We start from the raw sequence: 21184 nt of genomic DNA on the forward strand, positions 1-21184 counted from the left end.
CAATAAATCCAATATTTCTGACAACCCTTGAAGGAGGCATTCATCCTTCTAAATCTTTGCACATGCGCAGTAGCATTATCCCAAGCTGCTATTCATGTTCCCACCTGTAGAGTGTCTAGGAGTCAAAACAAAAAATCTTCTGGAAAGTCCTCCTGATATTTAACTGCAAGCTAACTAGCTAAAGCACGTAGCCACCGATAACGTTAGCAAAGTTGTTTCCAAGTGATATTTGAAACAACTTTAATAGTTACAAAGTCATTTCGTTCGACACATTTCAACATGGAGATCTCTCAAAAGTTCCGCTCGTTCGACAACTTGTTTTGGTCCGTTTTCGTGGCATAGCTGGAAAGCTAACGCTGTCTAGTAATATCAGTTAGCTTAGCATTGGTCTCCCCAACAAAAAAGCCCAGCCTCTTCTGAGCCCTGTTGGACGGCAGAAGTTTGTAACCTTACTCGCTGGTAATGGGCCTCATCCACATTTCATCTGCATGTTGTATTTAAGAAAGAAGTAACTAGTATTTTTCTGGAAAACCGCTTGAAACATGTAATTCTTATCGCCTGATAGCTAATTCCCAAATCCAATAACCCTTAACTGCCAGCACGGTGGCTTGACTCTTGTCAAAAGTTAAAATTGTAAAATACAATATTATGTGCCATTTTGGTTACTAGGTGCATCCATCTTATCACTTATAAAACGCCATGTTTTGACCTGAAAGCAGTTCTACTCTTGAAATACTTAAGTTGTGTTCTTTTTCACAGATTTCTTTGACAGCAACACCCTCAAAATGTCCATCCTAGGATTAAAGAAGAAACAGCCAAAGACTTTCAAAGTCAAAGTTATCACAATGGATGCTGAAATGGAGTTCAGCTGTGAGGTATGGATTTATTTGGGCAACCTTTGGGCTTGAAAGGATGCTTTATTTATCTCTGTATGGATGAGTGTATCATTTCCATGTCCAGGTCAACGTATAACCACATATCGTATGTATGCATTTGTATGTATAACCATTTATTGGCTCACATGAAATTAGCTCTCATATTCATGGACAAGCACACGAACGAATGGCCTGAAACATCCTTGCACATTAAATAATATTTGTTTTGCATAAGTGATGGTGTGCAGACTTTTCAGATGCCTTATGTATCAGTTGTATCAAGTTGAGCATATTTATATACATATCCATTCATTGTTGCCATATAAGACACATACCAACTGAAAGATGTCACATAACTTTCTTGGAAAAGCATCAGTCAGGGTTTCCCCCAGGAAATTGTTTAGCAGATGTTGTAAGCTACCCAGATCCTGACGCATCTTGTCTCGTGATCAATTTAGGAAGTAGATGATTGTCTAAACCCCCATTAAATATAAGGCATTTAGCCATGAATTTTTATGTTTTATCTCATAAAAGTGTATTAAGTTTTTATGATGATAGTGAAGTTGGTAACCGTGTCAGTAAATCAGTCACATCAAAATTTTAACATAAAGTTTAAAGTGATATATTTTTACAAAGAAAGCATGTTATTAATTCATATTTGGGTTTCTTTAACTAGTTACTGGAAATGGGTACAGAAGCTGCAATCACATTTTGCTTTCAGCATCTTAACTCACTGGACTCTTTATCTCTCACTGTTTGTCTCAGGTGAAGTGGAAAGGTAAAGACCTATTTGACTTGGTGTGTCGCACTGTGGGTTTGAGGGAGACATGGTTCTTTGGACTCAGGTACACAGTAAAGGACACCTACGCCTGGCTGAAACCAGAGAAAAGGGTGAGTGAAGGTCAAACTAGCTAATGAGGATTCAAAAACAACACATCTACGCCATGTGGTTTAAATATTTTGCACAATGCAGATGATTTGAAAGGTGGGCTAATGATCATTTTTCATAATGAAGTAATAATTTGTTTTGAATTTTTCAGTTAAACAATTAATTGTTTAGTCTGTAAAATGTCAGAACAGAGCCAATAAACGAGAGTCCAGGGTGACATCTTCAAATTATTTGTTTTATCAGACAAACTGAAAGATATTCACTTTACAATGATATGAAATCCTCACATCTGAGAGGTTGGGACGAGCCAATGTTTGTCACGTTTGCTTGATACATTTATTCAGTAATTAATTGATTATTTAGATAGTTGATTAATTATAAGTCAACCAATTAAGTAATTAATTGCATAATTGTTTAGTGTTTTGCTAGTAATATATTACACAGACACTGATCATGTCATGACATTCCGGCTTTAGAGAGAGTCTGGTCTAACAAACACATTATTGTGCACTGACTTCTGCTGTTTATTTGTTCACCAAGGTCTTGGACCAGGAGGTTCCCAAGGACTCTCCCATAACATTTCATTTCCTGGCTAAATTCTTCCCAGAAAAAGTAGAAGAAGAGCTGGTCCAAGAAATAACTCAGCACCTCTTCTTCTTACAGGTATTCTAGCCGATAACATTTCTTTTGGACACACATTTGGAGATTTTGGTTTTATTTTTACATGTAGGTAGAATTTCTCTCCATGTGTTAGAAAACTGTATGAAAACTGACTTTTACTTGGTTCAATACTTGTTGTTACATGTCTTCAAACTCTTGTATAGGTGAAAAAACAGATATTAGATGAAGAGATATTCTGTTCTCCTGAAGCGTCAGTTCTGTTGGCATCATATGCTGTCCAAGCCAAGGTAAGAAAGCTATGCAAGAATAATGGTCCCTTACTGTCTATTTTCTATTTCTTATTTTTATATTTTGTACATACCTTTAGTTCTAAATTATGCTATTTTCCTACTCTGGAATGGGAGCACCGGTGCTGTACAATTTCCCCCCGGGGATCAATAAAGTATTTCTGATTCTGATTCTGATTCTGATTCTGATGTCCCAGCTGTATCTCAAAACACCTGAAATTAACAGTTAATTATTTAAGCAAATACACTTCAAAATGAAGTGTTTTGATCAGCTTTATCAAAGAAGCTCTCTGTGTATGGACACAACAGCACAGATTCACCAGACCAAAAATACATTTCTCCGTTTTGGGCCCATTTTTGTCCTCAAAAGAGCAACTTATTTATAGAGCAGATCTACATGGTGGTATTTTATTATCTGTTAGACTTATACATGTATATGCTTTTAGTTTTGCTAACGTGCCACATTTCTTTCTTTTCTCATTTTCCACTTTCTCACCCTCAATCTCAATCACAGTATGGGGACTATGACCCAAACTTTCACAAGCCGGGCTTCCTGGCACAAGATGAGCTTTTGCCAAAAAGAGTAAGTATCCATGACTATGTCAACATTTGACTATCCATGAACGCTGGTTATAACAGTTTGTTCACTTGTAGCAATTGTATGTTTGGTGTACTTTACTTTTTCAGCAGTTAGCCAATGTTTGTGGGTTTGTGTGTGTATATAATGTTTTTTCTGTGCCTGTATCTCAGGTTTTGATGCAGTACCAAATGACAGCTGACATGTGGGAGGAGAAGATCACAGCTTGGTACGCTGAGCACAGAGGCATCGCCAGGTAGGACTGACCCAGGAGGGCTTCTGAAATCCAGCATGTGGAGAGAAATGAACACCTTTTACAAAAGGTGTAGTCTGTAGATGAAGTGTAATAAATGTATTACTGTTTGATATGCCTTCTCTTCCTTATTTTTACGCCCTCCATACAGGGATGAGGCTGAGATGGAATACCTGAAAATCGCTCAGGACCTTGAGATGTACGGTGTCAGCTACTTTGCCATTACCGTGAGTGTAAATCGCTGTGCATTGATGTTCTGTCAATTAAGGTACATTTTGCATGGTGTTTAAAAGAAAATGCAACCTTAAGAAATACTACATTTCTGTTTTACACATCACATTGACAGCAAAATAAGAGGGACACAGACCTGTTACTGGGAGTGGACGCTCAGGGTCTTCACATCTACAGCCCAAACAGCAAACTCAACCCTAACAAGTCCTTTCCTTGGAGCGGCATCCGCAACATCTCTTACAGCGAAAAGGAGGTAAATACAAGCAGTGGAACTGTCTTTTGCTTCAGTCAGGATATTCTGCATTTTGGAAGAAGTGGAAAAATGGGTGCAACATTTTGTGTGACTTTTTTAGTTGTTTCCCGGGTGGATATATCACATCCATTTTGTTTTGGTAAGAAAATATGCTTGAATATATTCTTTTAAGGTGATAAGTGGTACTTTTGCTGTTGTAAAGGCATCAGAGTCTGTCGAGACAATGCTAGTGTCAATAGTACAGAAGAACTGAACTTTGTAACTTCCCCACGTTGCAGTTCACAATCAAACCCCTGGACAAGAAGAAAGATGTTTTCAAGTTCTACTCATCTCAACTTCGTGTCAACAAGCTGGTTGGTTTACCTCTTTGTCCACGTAAATGTTCAACAATAACGAAGTTATATTAGAGTTATATGAAGTACGATATTGCTGGTTTGTATCGCCTGTGTTTCTAGATCCTGCAGTTGTGCATTGGAAACCATGATCTATTCATGAGGAGGAGGAAGGTGGACTCGATAGAAGTGCAACAGATGAAGGCTCAAGCTAAAGAGGAGAAGGCCCGTAAGAAGGTCAGCGCTCTCTCTGCTCCACTGCAATGGGAGTAACAGATTAGACAGGATGTACACTATGCGTACATATGGAAACTACAGTAGTTTGATTGTTGTCTAAACATTAATTGGGTTTCTTGTCCTCTCTCTAGATGGAGCGTCAAATCCTGGCACGAGAAAAACAGATGAGGGAGGAAGCAGAGCGAGCAAAAGAAGAAATGGAACGAAGACTTTTCCAGCTGCAGGACGAGGCACGACTGGCCAACGAGGCACTGGTGAGAGCTTCATCCATGACATGAGATAATTGTTTAATTATCCAGACTTTTGGGTGAGCCCATGTTATAGATCATGCTAAACCCCAAACTCTTCCACAATTTATCTTCATAAAAATGTTTTTTTAAGTGTTACAATGCATTTTCTCTAGCTGCGATCTGAGGAGACAGCAGACCTGCTGGCTGAGAAGGCCCAGATTGCTGAGGAGGAGGCCAAGCTGTTGGCCCACAAGGCTGCAGAATCTGAGCAGGACAGGCAGAGGTTAGAGGTCACCGCCATGAAAACCAAGGAGGAGAAACGGCTGATGGAGCAGAAGATGAGGGAGGCAGAGCAGCTGGCTGTCAAACTGGTGGAGCAGTCCGAGAGGAGGTCTGGAATCATCTTGGCTAGTGTCGCATTTGTTTTAGTTAATTATTACTTCACATACAGCTTTTTTTTATATGCATTACATTTATCTTATTTTTCATGTAAAATGGTGACATTTAGTTTCTCTTGATTTCTCCTGATTTCCCCACAAATCAAGTGACGGCATCTAACAACTTCACAATGAATGAATGAAATGCTATTGATGAAAGTGTTGTTGACAGGGGTCAACTGTGATCAGCCAAGTCCAGGGGAACATGCAGTAGTACGTTAAAAGAGTACTTCAACAATTTAGCATTGTACTCCTGTAACATTGTCAGACTCACGATGGACAGTTTAAAAAAGATAGAAATCTATGCAGCTGAACCAGAGATATCTTTATTTATTCCACACATTCGTCTTCCTTGTTAAAACCTGGCACCTACATCACCCACAATCCAACTTGCCTGCCAACAGTTTCAGTTATGTTCGTAGCGGCTAATGCCTAGCCTCGAGACACTAGCCTCAAGCAGAGATGAGGAGCGGGCTGCAGAGGTCTGGTAACCTCACGTCTTTCTAACTCCATATTTTCAAACTTTTAGTCTTCAGCCCCAGCTGATGGACACACAAGTGACATCACTTGAGGCAGACTTCTCGCAGCTCCATGTGGAGCCACAAAAGACTGCAACCTTTTCACATATGCTGTAGTACCCCACAAGACCTGTAAACAGACTTTGATATGTAAAATCAGTGGAGTTCCCCTTAAAATGCTTACTACTGGAGGTAGTTTCCTCTTGAACCGAGGGGGACCACCCCTCAAAAAATGTCTGACAGCATGTTCCTCCTCTGATTTATAGCTCTACAAATAGTAGTTGGATACTCTGTTTCAGCTCCAATTCACTATCTTCTAAGTTCAGTAAAAAAGCCATCAATATTTACCATTAAGTTATATCTGTGAAAAACACATACAGTATTCTGCTTATAATAGTCCCAAGTATTTACTGTATATTAATAACACTATTACTGCATTTCTATCCGCCTTGAACTAACCTAACCTCTGCTTCCAGGTTGAAGGAGGCAGATCACCTGAAACAGGACCTGACCGAGGCAAAGGATGCTGAGCGGAGAGCGAAACAGAAGCTGCTGGAGATCACCAAAACAACATACCCTGTATGGTGATCATGATGCTGCTGCTTGTGTGCTCTTTGACATTTCTTTTTGTGGATGAATGCAGCTTTTTGTTTAGAAGGTTATTATTGAATATCTCTGAAATATAAATCCAGCTTATTACAGTGCAGTCATTTTAAGACCATTAGATTAAGATTACCTGCCGTGAAGTAGTGACATGACCAAAAAACAGTGACTTGATGATAATGTGCATTAAGTTAAGCTTCATATCCTGTTTAGTTTTTGCCATTGTGTGTCAACAGATACTAATGTAGTCGTGTGACATGCACTTTTCCTTCATGAGTGCAACTACTTACTTGACGCCCGTGTGCCTGTCTTCCAGCTCATAGCAGCCTACTCTGCTCCCCCTGCTCCCCCTGCTCCTCCTGAAGCAGCCGACTTTGCCTACGAATCGACGTCTACGCGACTCGACTTCAAGGACTCTGACATGAAAAGGCTGTCTATGGAGATCGAGAGAGAGAGGTGAGTTTAAATCCCCTGCAACAATACTTTAGAAAGACAGTTTGTCTCTGCTTGTTTATGACATCTTGTCATGGTTGATGCAGGCTGGAGTACATGGAGAAGAGTAAACACCTGCAGGACCAGCTGAAGGAGCTGAAGACCGAGATCGAGTCTCTGAAGCTGGAGGAGCAGCAGCAGCAGGCTGGCCTCTACAACCTCCGCAGTGAAGCGAGGGGATACGTCCAGGAGCCTGTCTACATACCTCACAGCAATGTACGTATGATCACTTCACTAGTTTTACTGATGATTGGTTACCTGTCAGAATGCCTAATATAGTGAATAAACCACATATATACTATTAAGTGTTTCCTTCTGATTTCTCTGCCATTTTATAATAATGGGCTCCCATGTAGACCACAGCCAACTGACTGCATGGCAACACTGGACTTCCTATTTCCATTACTCAAAGCATAATGGTTGAATGTTGATTATCCTATCATAATGATTCTTATATACCTGGAGCTCAAACATTCTCTGCTATACTTTGAAGGCAGAATGATTTGCCTGTTGTGGTTTGTGAAAACCACATTTAAAGTTGGCCCCTCCTCCCCGGCTCATAACTTCCTCTTGGATGTGACCTTATGTGCGATCTGGCACCTGGTCGCTACGTTTTTATAGAGTCCTTCCCTCACACCCTGCGCGCTGTTATTGGCTGAGGGTTACACAACCACTGCCCAAATGTTGACGCCCAGAAACGTCCCGAACACAGCAAAAAAAATACAGGCAGAGGGCAGGGTCTCTGCAGATACAGACACTGCCTCACACTTCTAGTGGGTCATAACTGATGATTGAATTATTTTTGTATGAGTCTATACATTGTTTTTTAGGTAAATCCTACTCATTGTGCCTTTTTAATATACAGATATTTGCTTTGTGTTAAACATTTGAACACATAACATAAAGGCTCCAAACAAATGTAATAACAAATGTCTTAGGACATGTATAGAACCACTCGCATGCTAAATTATGGCATTTCAGAGAAGCCTACCTCATAGTGGAAATCACAATATATATAGCATGCTTGGTCCTCCTGTGTAGTGACTATTCCACAGGCCTATGAATAAAGAAAAAAGTGAGCCAACACGGGCAACAGTTTAAAGGGTTCCTGTTTTAAATATTCTGTTGTGTGGTGAAAAACATTTTAGTAGTGATATTTAAATGAATGTGTACATACTTCTTGTCTTTGAGTTCTCTCAAACTCATACTCTTGTTTTTCAGCGAAACTCTGCGTATATGTCTCAGATGGCCTACTTTGAAGAAGTGTGATCCTAGTCCTGCAAGATGGGGAAGGAGGGCACCAGCTGTTGTGACTCTGTGCTTTTTCAAAACGTTTGGTTAATTTTTTACCTTTACCTGGCTGAAACTAACAGACAGACACGTACATATAAAATGACTGTGTGCTTTGGAAAGACGTCATCATCAACAACAAACAGCCACTCGTTTGGCTGCCCGCACAGGCTGTCATGCTACACTGCAGCACCTTCCACATGTCTTTTTTTTTTATATATAATGAACACATTAACCTGTGCCACGTATCTAACACTGATCCAGGATATGGTGCTGAAGATGGATGTATGGACGAGTTTTGATTTGCTGATGTTTTTTTATGGTTTTGAGGGATACTTAGCTGTAAGATGGTCAAATATAGAAGCATGCCTTATACACATTAATGCCTTAACAACGTTTTGGGACAGGGATTAAGTTCAAATTTGTCACAAACTAGCTACATTTTGGCAAAGAAAAAAAAATCATTAAGATTTTGTAAATATGGAAGCTTTTGGTCATTTTCTTTCAAACCAGCAAAGTGTTTCTCAAACTTTTGAAAGTAGTACTTCAAAGTAACTCAAATGCCCGAATTTGCGAGCTATTATTGCTCTGTACGCTAAAAATACACAAAAGATAACTCATGATCAATGATACGTAATGAGAGAATTGACATTGTGATCTTGCTCTTTAAAGTAATTTATAAAAGTAGTAATTGAAACTCAGAATAGTCTACGTACAGACGTGTGCAGCAACAGTGTCTAGATATGACAAAATGTAAAATGCTGTGTTTGATCTTTCATTTGTATTTGCTTGCTGTTTGTGTTACTTGGTTCATGAGCTGCCTCTACTGTTTCTAGTGCCTCATCATGGTAGTTAATAGAAATGTAGTGTACAGTTACAAGCTCGAGCTCTGCCATTTCAAGTTTCCATATTTTGTACTCTAGACTGTTGATGTGCCTTGAACTTTATTTTTTACTGTTATGATTTGCATTACTAAGGTTTTATTCTGTATCACTGTGCTCATATGTTTTAGGATTAGGGTTACTTTAAGTTTGGGGTTGATATCACACCCTGACTGACTCACAGAATAGCAGATTGATGGCTTTCATGTTTTCTGTGTTTGTCCTCAGCTCATGTACTTCTCAGGGTTAGTGTTGGAGACAATCACTGCATGTAGAATCTCATTGTTTTTCCCCGCTGAGATATACAAAATGGTATTCATTAATATTTACCTTTTTTTTTGAACAGGATATTTTCATTTAACTTGCGTAAGTCCAATAGTTGTTAGCATGGTAAAGATTTTTGCAAGCAGTGGGTGCACTGTATTTCACAAATATAGAGGTGGGTAACCTGAGTGAACTTTTATTCGACTACACTCCTCATTACATCCTCAAAAAGGGAGAGGCTGGACGCCAAATGTACGGCCAGAGATTCTGCATGTTTGTTTATTGGCCTATTAGACTGACTTCATTATGGACTGAACAGTGACAAATGATTGGTTCATTATTGCCCTCATGATTGGGTTGTAAATGAGTAAGGCTAACCTTGGTCTTGTGTAAATGGTATGTCAAATGTCTGAGTGGAAATGTTCGTTTTTTTTCATCAACACATTGCTTAAGTGCTTCAGTTTGCATCTTTAACCTTATTTATTTGTGTTATAAATCCTTAAATAACATCACCATACACATTTTCTTGGTTTGTTATTTTTTTACAATGGGATTTTCCTTCTGAATTCAAGTCCAACTAATTTGACATCTGAAACAGTGTTGTACCTTAGGGGATTAGGTTGACTTTGAAGTGACAGAAATTCACTTGCACAACAAAGTTTTGTCAATCATTTGTAACCTCAAGTTATTTTGTGTATATCATTTCATTATCAACAGTGATCATACAACAGTGTCTGTTTTGCCTGATGTTTGAGCAGACAGGAGTTGTCTCAGATAATTATGGAATCATTCTTGCTTCCTAATGAGTCAGTAAAATGCAGTCATCTTAACTACAGAGCAAACACCCCCATCAAGGCCACACAACCCCTTAAATATGTAATTTTAATCATAGAACATTCTTAGAAATTCGTAGTCTGCATTTGAATCAATCAAAATACAGATATTTTTTACAGACAATCCGATGTCTGATTGGCTTATGGTGGCTGTCCTGTCCAGCAACATTTGCTATTTTGACACGGAGTTGTGCTAAATTTAATGCGAGTAAGACTTTTAACCACTGAGGTATGGACATTTACATTGATCATGTCGCTGTAGTGCAGTCAATAGATGAATTGACGCTAAATCTTTCAGGATTACTCGGATATGTTTTGAAAAGTTTTGAAAACTTAGATTTAGTGGTGATAATAAGTTTACACTTCAGTCCATCACAGTGTCACAGGTCTTTGCAAATTCATTTGTTGCTTAAATCACATGACGTTGCTATTTATACCGCTAGATTTTTTTTTTCTGTTTTTTTAGAAGTGAATTATAAAGAAAGATGGCCTCTTCAAATGGGAAGAAAGTGTAGCTTTGTGCACTATATGTGACATGGGCCTACAGAAATACACACACACTCCCTTTGGATACACCAATACAAACTGCAGAGTGTGTATGCATTCAGAAATATTCATATTGAGATACGGAATAAAGAGTATTTTTGTGTTTACTAAATAGTTTGGATTTGTATGCAATGGAATGAAAATGTACCTTGTATGAGATATAAAATCATATAAAAAAAAATCAGGACAGTTTTTATATGAATGTATAATATATCAGAGAATGAGATAAGTAGTGAATGAATGAAGGAAAACGTTTTACTCACTCCCCTGAATTTAATCAGATAACCCTCAGTCAAGTGTGTTTCTGAGTGTTTCACTGTCTGCGTGTGTTAATAAACATGATGTATGCATAGCTGTGACTGCATGAGAGGGTATCATAGTAAAAGTGTTGTGTCAGCCTGTAGCAGCTTGTATTTTCTCACCAGCACAGAGATCATATTGAATCATCTGAGTCCTTGAATCAAACTGTCAAACAAAAAACACTTGTTGTGGTTCCCGTTCGTTCAGCCAGCTGAAGTCTGGAGACTATATAAGACAGATCAACTCTACCGCTGTACCTTTGTGAAGACGTGTAACTGGACAATGAGGGTTGTTCTTGGTTTGCTGTTGTTGCTGCTCGGTCTGTGTGCATCAGTGGCTCAGGGGGAGGGGGGAGGCCTCGGCGAGGTCAGCGAGTTTCAGAAGACACCTCAGAGAGATGCAGTTGAGGAATCAACCGAGCAGACCACAAAGCAAACCAATCTTGACATCTGGGCAGAGGTGAGGGCACTGAGAGACATGGTGGTGGAGCTCAAGGTGCACGTGCAGCTGCTGCAGAGAGAGAATTCTGGTACAGACTGGTTACTTTTCCTGTTGAGTGTTGATGATTAAAGATTAAAGATATCACAGAGGTCATTGTGTTATTTAAAATCAATTTAACCATTTACAAACAAAAATCTAATTTCTGTACTGTATAAAATTTGTTGTGCATGTCAACAGTTGGCTGTGATGGCTGCTCTGCTCTTTAATTCACTGTCGTTGCATTAACTCCAGACTTGCAGACCAGACTGAGTAGCAGTGAGAGTGAACTTCTCGTTAGCAAGTCCAGGATTGACCAGCTGGAGAGAGCAAACGCAGGTGATGAAGTGCAGGTGGTGCACTTATTGTGAGCTCCAGAATAATGAAAAATACAGCAGAGCTCATTGTGTTTTTTAAAACTGTTTCAGAAATGTATTTAACCATTCACAAACAAAAATCGAACTTCTTCTGTTCTTCAGTCCAAGCCACAGAACTGAACTCTTTGGAAACTAGACTGACTGCCACCGAGAGCAAAACAAGTGACCTAGAAAAAGAGGATGCAGGTATTTCACTGACAACCATGATGATTTAATATGTTTCATGGTTTGTTGCTTTCTATGCTATTTTCTATTTGATTTTGACCTGATGATTGCACGACATGAAAGGTTAACAGATCACCAAAGTAATTAACAGTTGCTGATCACTCAAAACAACAAATGTCAACTTCATGGAGGCACCAGAAGAAAAGTCAGGGGATCACCAAAGTCAGTAGGATTCATCCTCTGGAGACCATGAATGTTTCTACAAAATTTCATGACAATTCATCATGTAGTTTGTCAGATATTTCAGTCACACCGACATCCCTAGGTTTTTGTTGCCTAAACCAAACCTTAACCACACAGGTGTCAGATGAGAAATTACTTTGGTGAATTGTTTTTAAATGCTCACATTGGTTGCTTTGGATGGCACCAACAGATGATCTATTTTATTATTTAGGCGTTAGGACTCGTTAAATATGGTTTAATCTTGTCATGGACATTTACAGTAGTTTGTTGTACAATTTTGGTTCAGCAGATAATATGAGGGTCATGATACTGTATAAAATGTGTTGTGCATGTTAATAGTAGGCTGTTTTGATGGCTGCTCTGCTCTTTAATTCACTGTCGTTGCATTAACTCCAGACTTGCAGACCAGACTGAGTAGCAGTGAGAATGAACTTCTCGTTAGCAAGTCCAGGATTGACCAGCTGGAGACAGAAAATGCAGGTGAGGAAGTGTTTCGATGCACTGATGCGTTTATTGTGAGCTCCTGAATAAATCTTGAATCAATACGGTATGGAAAGGATAAATTATTTACATTCAATGAAAAGTACAACAGAGCTCATTGAGTTATTTAAACTGTTCACCTAGAAAACAAGAATGCAGGTATTTCACTGACAAACATGATGGTTTAATATGCATCATGGTTTGTTATTTTCTATGCTATTATTTTAACACATGTTAATGATTGCATATGTACATTGTTGAATGTAAGTTTAGTTTGAGTTTATTTAAAGAGGAAAAATTGCTAAAAATAAGTGTTGAAAATGTTATCATTGGTTAGGGTGAGGGCATTAGTCAATGATAATGATGGAGTAAAATGAAGAGTTCAGTGTAGGAACTTTGATGCGTGTCATGGCTGAACAAAGTTGTTAGTGGGGGCAAAAATGTGTTTTTGCACTCCTATTATAAATAAAATGATTACACAATGACCCTCTATAAAACACAAGATCAGGTAAGAATGTATTCTAGTGTTTGTAATTCCTAAACAAATCTGCAGTTTCAAATTATATATAAACAAGACTAAAAGTCTACTGACAGCTGTGTGAGGCTGTATTTAAGCACAATGGGGCTTTCAGGTAAATGCTAACATCAGTACGCTAACATGCTCATAATGACAATGCTAACATGCTGATGTTAGGCAGGTATAATGTTTACCATGTTCATCATCTTAGTTTGGCACACTGACATTTACTTATTAGCACTAAACACAAAGTGCAGTTGAGGCTGATGGGAATGTCATTAGTTTTGTAGGTATTAGGTCATAAACCAAGTGGAAAACATTTTGACCCAATGATGGTGCTACGTGAAATGGGATCACCAAAGTCAGTAGGATTCATCCTCTGGAGACCATGAATGTTTGTACAAAATTTCATGACAATCCATCCTGTAGTTTTTCAGATATTTCAATCTGGACCAAAGTGGAGGACCAACCGACAGATCGACATCCCTAGAGCCATGAAAAAAAATCAAACTGTCAAACAATAGAAATTGACACATAAAGAAGAGAAGTAACTCTGGCACAACTTTACCTTCTTGCAACAAGTATCAAAGTGCATGGAGAAGAGAAAGCAGCCTTAAATGGTCAAAAACTCCAGCAACACTCATAGTATTAAGAACAACTTTATTGTCAGACTGAACCGTTTTGGCTAATGGCCCTCTGGCCTGTTTCCACAACCTTCCACTAAAATTAACCAAAAGGTTTTTGTTGCCTAAACCAAACCTTAACCACACAGGTAGCAGATGAGAAATTACTTTGGTGAATTGTTTTTAAACGCTCACATTGGTTGCTTTGGACGGCACCGACAGATGATTTATTTTGTTATTTAGGTGTGAGGACTCGTTAGACAGTGAGAGTTAAATATGGTTGAATCTTGTCATGGACATTTACAGTAGTTTGTTTCATTTTTGAATTTTGGTTCAGCAGATAATATGAGGGTCTTGATACCGTATAAAATTTGTTGTGCATATTAGCTCTTTATGTTTTGATGGCTGCTCTGCTCTTTAATTCACTGTCGTTGCATTAACTCCAGACTTGCAGACCAGACTGAGTAGCAGTGAGAGCGAACTTCTCGTTAGCAAGTCCAGGATTGACCAGCTGGAGAGAGCAAACGCAGGTGATGATTGTATCTTCTTATCCACAACACACACACATTACTTATTCAATCCAGGTTAAGTTTTAATGACATAAATGTACTTTTTTGTGTGAACAGAGAAACCAAAGGTGGCCTTTTACACAGCTCTGACTGATGCACTACATGTTGGTCCATACAACACAGACATGATCCTGAAATACAGCAAGATCTTCACCAACATTGGCAATGCTTACAATCCATCTACAGGTAATATACTGCAGGTCACATGAGCTGGAAATATTGAACAATGCACATATGTGGTCATATTAATAAATAATAATAAATTAATTGTTACCTTTCTTTATTTTCTACTCTTACTCTGTAGGTTTCTTCACAGCACCAGTCAAAGGGGTCTACTCTCTCCAGTTCACTGCATCTAGTTACAGAGGAGGTTATATGGGTGTACAGGTGTACAAGAACAACCAAATGATTATGTTTAATGTGGAGTGGAAGGAAGAAGCGGATCATGAGTATTTCACTAACTCTCTTATCTTGGAGTTGATAGCAGGAGATGAAATTCACCTGGTTCTCCCATCAGGCTATTCTCTCTTTGACAATGGAAATAAACACAACACCTTAGGCGGCTTCCTTCTCTTCCCATTGTAAGGATGTTGTTTAGGCTGCTTTGTGACTGATTTGTCACATACACTGTTGGTATTGGCTTCACTGTGATTATTTAGAAAATGCTAATATATCTCAGCTCCTCTGCCTCCAAGACAAATGTCTGTAAATTACTGCATGTATCAAATAATGTGATTCTGAATCTGACTTCCCTCTTGTGTCATCACATGAAACGTTCAAATAAATCAAAGATTCATTGAAGTTTGTGTTTGTTATCATTGAGTGTAGGTCTTCATATATAAACTTTATATGAGACAATACCATGACCTGTATATGAACATGAATAGTGAATAGAACATGACAACCCACCCAGAAAGCACAAAGCATTTCCACAAACCATGGGACAGTTTGACTCAGTGAGAGGATATGGGCTTGAAGAATTATGGATCTGCATGTTAGACATGTCTTGATTTAAGTCTTGAGTAAAAATTGGACATTTATTTCAATTGTCAACTTTTATTCCAATAAATATTGGGTACACATGAACATAAGCAGTGAAAATACTTTATGTAGTTAAATAAAACACTCAAAAAACAGGAGAGCTACACCTCCGTCAAGGCAACACAATCAAAAATTTGTTATTTTACCTGCATTTGGATCTGCATCAAAATAAACATGGTGGAAGATCATTTTGTTATTGTTATGTTTATGTCAAACAAACCACAGCCACATGAATTTCTAATCGAGAGTTGGTCTATATCATGTTTTATTGTTTAATGTTTTTACACTGATAACCAGAAAATAAATGTAATGTCAAAGTGAAGTCTAATCTATAAAAAATGTATCAAGAGTAAACAAAATACCTTTGTATTGTCCCAACTGAGTAAAAGTATTTTAGTTACCACCAGAGGGCTCAAGAGAACAGATATTAACTTTCTCTGGACTTCAGTGATTTAACAAATAATGAATAAGATATGAAATCATAATATAAGATGTAAAAGACTATCACAGTGTTTTAACAGAGGACAGTTTTTATATGAATGTATATTATATCAGAGAATGAAATAAGTAGTGAGACAGAGTGAAGAAAAAAGGTCCTCTGAATTTAATCAGATAACCCTCAGTCACACTAAAAGGCCTCAGTATCAGGATAAGTGTGTTTCTATGAGTGTTTGTCTGTCTGTGTGTATTAATAAACACGATGTATGCACAGCTGTGACTGCATGAGAGGGTATCATAGTAAAAGTGTTCTGTCAGCCTGTAGCAGCTTGTATTTTCTCATATTGAATCATCTGAGTCCTTGAATCAAACTGTCAAACAAAAAACACCTGTTGTGGTTCCCATTCATTCATCCAGCTGAAGTCTGGAGACTATATAAGACAGATCAACTCTACCGCTGTACCTTTGTGAAGACGTGTAACTGGACAATGAGGGTTGTTCTTGGTTTGCTGTTGTTGCTGCTCGGTCTGTGTGCATCAGTGACTCAGGGGGAGGGGGGAGGCCTCGGCGGGGTCAGCGAGTTTCAGAAGACAGCTCAGAGAGATGCAGTTGAGGAATCGACCGAGTAGACCTCAAAGCAAACTACCCCTGACATCTGGGCAGAGGTGAGGGCACTGAGAGACATGGTGGTGGAGCTCAAGGTGGAGCTGAGGAACATGGAGGCCAGAGTGAAGGACAGTGAGAGCCAGGTGAATGAACTGAAAGCTGAGCTGATGGTCACCAAGGTGCACGTGGAGCTGCTGCAGAGAGATAATTCTGGTACAGACTGGTTACTTTTCCTGTTGAGTGTTGATGATGTTGTCCTTCAAGAGTTTGATTGAAGTGTGTCAGTACTGATGCACTTATTGTGAGCTCGAGAATAAACCGTTAAAAACAATATGGTATGGATTGGATAATTTGACTACATTTAATGAAAAATACAACAGAGCTCATTGTGTTTTTTAAAACTGTTTCAGAAATTTATTTAACCATTCACAAACAAAAATCAAACTTCTTCTGTTCTTCGGTCCAAGCCACAGAACTGAACTCTTTGGAAACTAGACTGACTGCCACCGAGAGCAAAACAAGTGACCTAGAAAAAGAGGATGCAGGTATTTAACTGACAAACGTGATGTTTCATGATTTGTTATTTTCTATGCTATTACTTTAACCTGTGTTAAAGGTTGCATAATATCATTATATGTAATTTTATTTTGTTTATTTAAAAAGTTAAAAAAATGCTAAAAAAGTGTTGAAAATATTATCTATTACAACAGTGACTCTTAATGTGTTTTACGACACAACAAAAGTACACTGAACACAGAAGATGAGGGTCATGATACTGTATAAAATGTGTTGTGCATGTTATTAGTTTGATGTTTTGATGGCTGCTCTGCTCTTTAATTCACTGTCGTTGCATTAACTCCAGACTTGCAGACCAGACTGAGTAGCAGTGAGAGCGAACTTCTTGTTAGCAAGTCCAGGATTGACCAGCTGGAGAGAGCAAACGCAGGTGATGATTGTATCTTCTTATCCACAACACACACACTAACACACTTTTTCGGTCCTGGTTAAGTTTGATGACATAAATGTACTTTTTTTGTGTGAACAGAGAAACCAAAGGTGGTCTTTTACACAGCTCTGACTGATGCAGGACGTGTTGGACCATACAACACAGACATCACACTGAAATACAGCAAGGTCTTCACCAGCATTGGCAATGCTTACAATCCAGCTACAGGTAATATACTGCAGGTCACATGACGTGTGGTCATGTAAATCTACATAAATCAATTGTTACTGTTTTTCGTTTTCTACTCTTACTCTGTGGGTTTCTTCACAGCACCAGTCAAAGGGGTCTACTATCTCCAGTTCACTGCGTCTGGTCACCACACAAACATAATGGGTGTATATGTGTATAAGAACAACCAGAGGATTATGTTTAATGGGGAGTGGAAGGACAACGCAGGTTATTTCACTAACTCTGTTGTCTTTGAGCTGATAGCTGGAGATGAAATTCACCTGGTTCTCCCATCAGGATTTTCTGTCTATGACAGTGGAGATAACCACAGCACCTTCAGTGGCTTCCTTCTCTTCCAACTCTAAGGATGCTGTTTAGGCTGCTGGGTGATTGATTTGTCACCACCCCTGTTGTTATTTGCTTCACTGATTCTGACTTCCCTCTTGTGTCATGACATGAAAACAACATCAAGTCAAGTCAAATCTGAGAGACAGAGACCTCAGGACAGCTAGCTATATGGAGGTTGGCTGCTAGACAAGTTCTACAAACATACAAACATTTTTTTCTCATCCCGGACAAACTCTGAAATGAGTGAAGTTCAATACAACACGCAACAGGCACACTGCTTTTTTTTAAGGGGTCACGAGTCAAGACATTTGTGAACCACTAGTTTAATCTTAAACAATACATTGTATTTTCTACTATTATAGTAGTGGAGTCAAAAGTACAATATTTGCCTCTGAGCTGGAGTAGAAGAATGAAGTTGCATAAAGTAGAAATACTCAAGTACCTCAAACTTGATCTCAAGTACAGTACTTGAGTAAATGTACAAAGTTACTTCCCATCACGGATCACAACAATATTTGTGGTGTGTTTGTGCCTGTCACAGCCTGTTATTGGTACTTCCCTTTGTTGATTTTCCCAGTGTGTCTTCTTTTCGCCTGCCAGTGATAAAATTGACTTCTCTTCTTATCCTTTCTTCTCTGCTTATTAAATTCTCCAGGGAGGTCTTTAACTGAACTGCACTTTACACCTAATGAAAATGTACTTATTGTGGTAATTAGCATGTAACTCAACATGCCTCGGTTCTTGTGGCACATTTAAGTCACGTCATCATTCTCACAACACTCCTTCACACAGGTGCAACACAGTTTGATTACCCTCCTGTGGTTCTTTCTGTGTGGAGTTGGTAAATTGTTGATGTGGGAATGTTGCATTCTCACACTACAGAGAAATGCAAATGTCAAATTAAGAGAAAAAAAGAGAGAAATACAGTAGACAGTGATAACAATAAAATATATTGAAAACATAATACATGTACATACATTTTTAATGTTTAATATGATCTTATTGTTTCATTGTGGTTTTATCATGTTTTAAAGGACCAGTGTGTAGGATTTAGTCGGATTGTTAGGGACCCAGCAGTGAGGAACTGAGGAAACAGGAGTTGAAAACCTGGGTTTTTATTTACCCCAGAAAATGCAAAAACAACTGTAATCAATATAACAACAACTAAACATGGTGTTAACTGAATGAACTGACCTGCCACAATGACACACAAGGGAACATATATAGTGGCTCAGCCAAACCAAATAAAACACAAGGGGTAAACGAGATCTTCTTCTTCTTCTCAAACAAAAAACAAAAAGGCTATATCTTACTATCCAATTCTCTTTAAGATAAATAAAGAGAGCCCTGCAATATTGCCTAATTTTCTCACCCAATCCATATAATCCCCTCCAAATTCCATCCCCGTCCTAGCGGGTAAACACCAACTATAACTATACAAAACCCAAACCCCCCCCATGACAAGGCAGCACATGGTTTGGTCCGATGAGCTGGCTCCAGGATTTCAGAGTCCTCAGCTTTTGGCCACGCCTTTTGCTGGACCAGGAAGGAACCTCCCCCAACAACCAGGTAGCTCAAAGACAAAGAAACAAATTATTAATATAACGAATTACAAATCAAACAAATCGTGATGTTAATTGATTGAAAATGTTGTTGACTGCAAATGAAATTACCTGTGTAGGTAAAACTGATAAGGTGAGAGAGTGTGAATTGGGATCTTATTACCATGTATTGGTAGAAAAGGAATATAATATTCAAAAGTAAGAATTGTTGTGTTTTCGTTAGCGTAGAATGAGCCCTTTATATCTACAGAGGGAGCGGGCCCTCTTCCATGGAGCCTGTCATGTTTCTACAGTATGGACAAACCACATACTGGCTCTATAGGGCCATTTGCATTTTTTCGCGAGTTTGGTGGCCACCGTAGGTTCTCCTACGCGCTTGGAAGGGGAGGGTGAGCAGGGGGTTTATCAGTTGGTTGCAATCTGCAACCTCACCGCTAGATGCTACTAAATCCTTCACACTGTACTACACACAATATGATCTGAACTGAGATGAACTAAGTGCACACATTTCTAATATGGACCACACATGTTAGATTAGATTCACAATGAACAGAATTTTTTATTTTTTTTATTGACAGAATGAACAATAAAGCAGTGTGGTGCTGATAGTGTGAATAGATGTAACTATGATATGTAAGAAATAATACAATATTAGAATAGAAACGTTTGTGTGAATGAACCCCTCAGCCTTGGCTGTGTTGGGGACATGGACTGTCCAATAAAATAAAAATGGGTCAAATGAAATTGCTGTTCGTAAACACTTGACCTAAATGAGACTTTTCCTGGGTCCTTGTTTTAGTGCTCCCCCACTTTTGTTTGTTTTTAATGTGCAGAGAAAAAAAAGCTGAAAAAGGTGGACTGAATGCTCCACAGTAATAAAAAAAGAAACTTTCCCTATTACAGAATCACTTTAGGGGCCTTTTGCTGTATAAACTGTCTCAATGGCAATGATGGATCCGCTCGGATGAGATTATAATTACACACAAAAAAGGATTTTCTAAGAACTAAAGAAGAGTGAGGGAGATAAGTGGATGAGGGAGAGGGTTTCCCTCACAGGGACTCATCACAGCGTGATGTCCAGCAGCCACAGGAATATCAGATTTGGGAGAATGAGTATCACTCAGAGAGTTCATTTTCCCTGGAGATGGGTTCACTACCTCTTTAACTATGGAAACCCTGAGACTGTTTCTCCCATCTGTTTTAGCTGCGATCCGTCCCATGGCATTTGGCACACAGATTAGAGTAATAGGAGAGAAGGGGCAGCGGCACATTTAGAGACCGTGAATTGCATTCTAGGCAGCGCTGACTGGAGAGGAAGGGTTACAAAGACATAAAGGAGTGAAATCACGTCCTACACAGAGAAAAAGAGAGAATAGGCCTTTGAAGGGGTTTTGCTGTGAAGGCATTTAAAGGAGTGAAATAATTGGTTGCTGGAGGCCTCGTCTCAGCAAAAGCAAGAATGCAAACCCCGTTCTTTCCATGAGTGTGAGGCATGTGGAGGAGGTAAAGTCGGGTGACAGGGGTTGTCATCCAGTAAAATCACAACCAAGAGGTTTTAATATCTTTTCTTTCACACTACACCATTCAATATAAACAGAATTAGGGCATTTTGTCT

General features: G+C 38.8%; 2 protein-coding genes and 1 pseudogene across 2 annotated transcripts; all 3 read left to right on the forward strand.

Annotated features, from left to right (window-relative positions):
- Window positions 1-320: 320 nt before the first annotated feature.
- Window positions 321-11006, forward strand: nf2b (NF2, moesin-ezrin-radixin like (MERLIN) tumor suppressor b). The gene is made up of 17 exons (XM_070916750.1): window positions 321-459; window positions 760-875; window positions 1641-1766; window positions 2305-2427; window positions 2589-2672; window positions 3187-3255; window positions 3423-3505; window positions 3654-3729; window positions 3849-3986; window positions 4265-4339; window positions 4442-4555; window positions 4687-4809; window positions 4959-5176; window positions 6217-6319; window positions 6660-6799; window positions 6883-7051; window positions 8057-11006. Exons 2-17 carry the CDS (start codon window positions 786-788, stop codon window positions 8102-8104), a joined length of 1779 nt encoding a protein of 592 aa, XP_070772851.1. The 5' UTR covers window positions 321-459; window positions 760-785; the 3' UTR covers window positions 8105-11006.
- A 225-nt stretch (window positions 11007-11231) lies between these two features.
- LOC139295448 (uncharacterized) lies at window positions 11232-14985 on the forward strand. Its single transcript, XM_070917642.1, has 6 exons — window positions 11232-11478; window positions 11682-11765; window positions 11906-11989; window positions 12608-12691; window positions 14458-14586; window positions 14705-14985. Exons 1-6 carry the CDS (start codon window positions 11232-11234, stop codon window positions 14983-14985), a joined length of 909 nt encoding a protein of 302 aa, XP_070773743.1.
- Window positions 14986-16367: 1382 nt separating this feature from the next.
- Window positions 16368-18024, forward strand: LOC139295848 (uncharacterized; annotated as a pseudogene).
- Window positions 18025-21184: the final 3160 nt, after the last annotated feature.

The sequence above is a fragment of the Enoplosus armatus genome, chromosome 13, assembly GCF_043641665.1.
Source record: "Enoplosus armatus isolate fEnoArm2 chromosome 13, fEnoArm2.hap1, whole genome shotgun sequence".
Classification (NCBI taxonomy): domain Eukaryota; kingdom Metazoa; phylum Chordata; class Actinopteri; order Centrarchiformes; family Enoplosidae; genus Enoplosus; species Enoplosus armatus.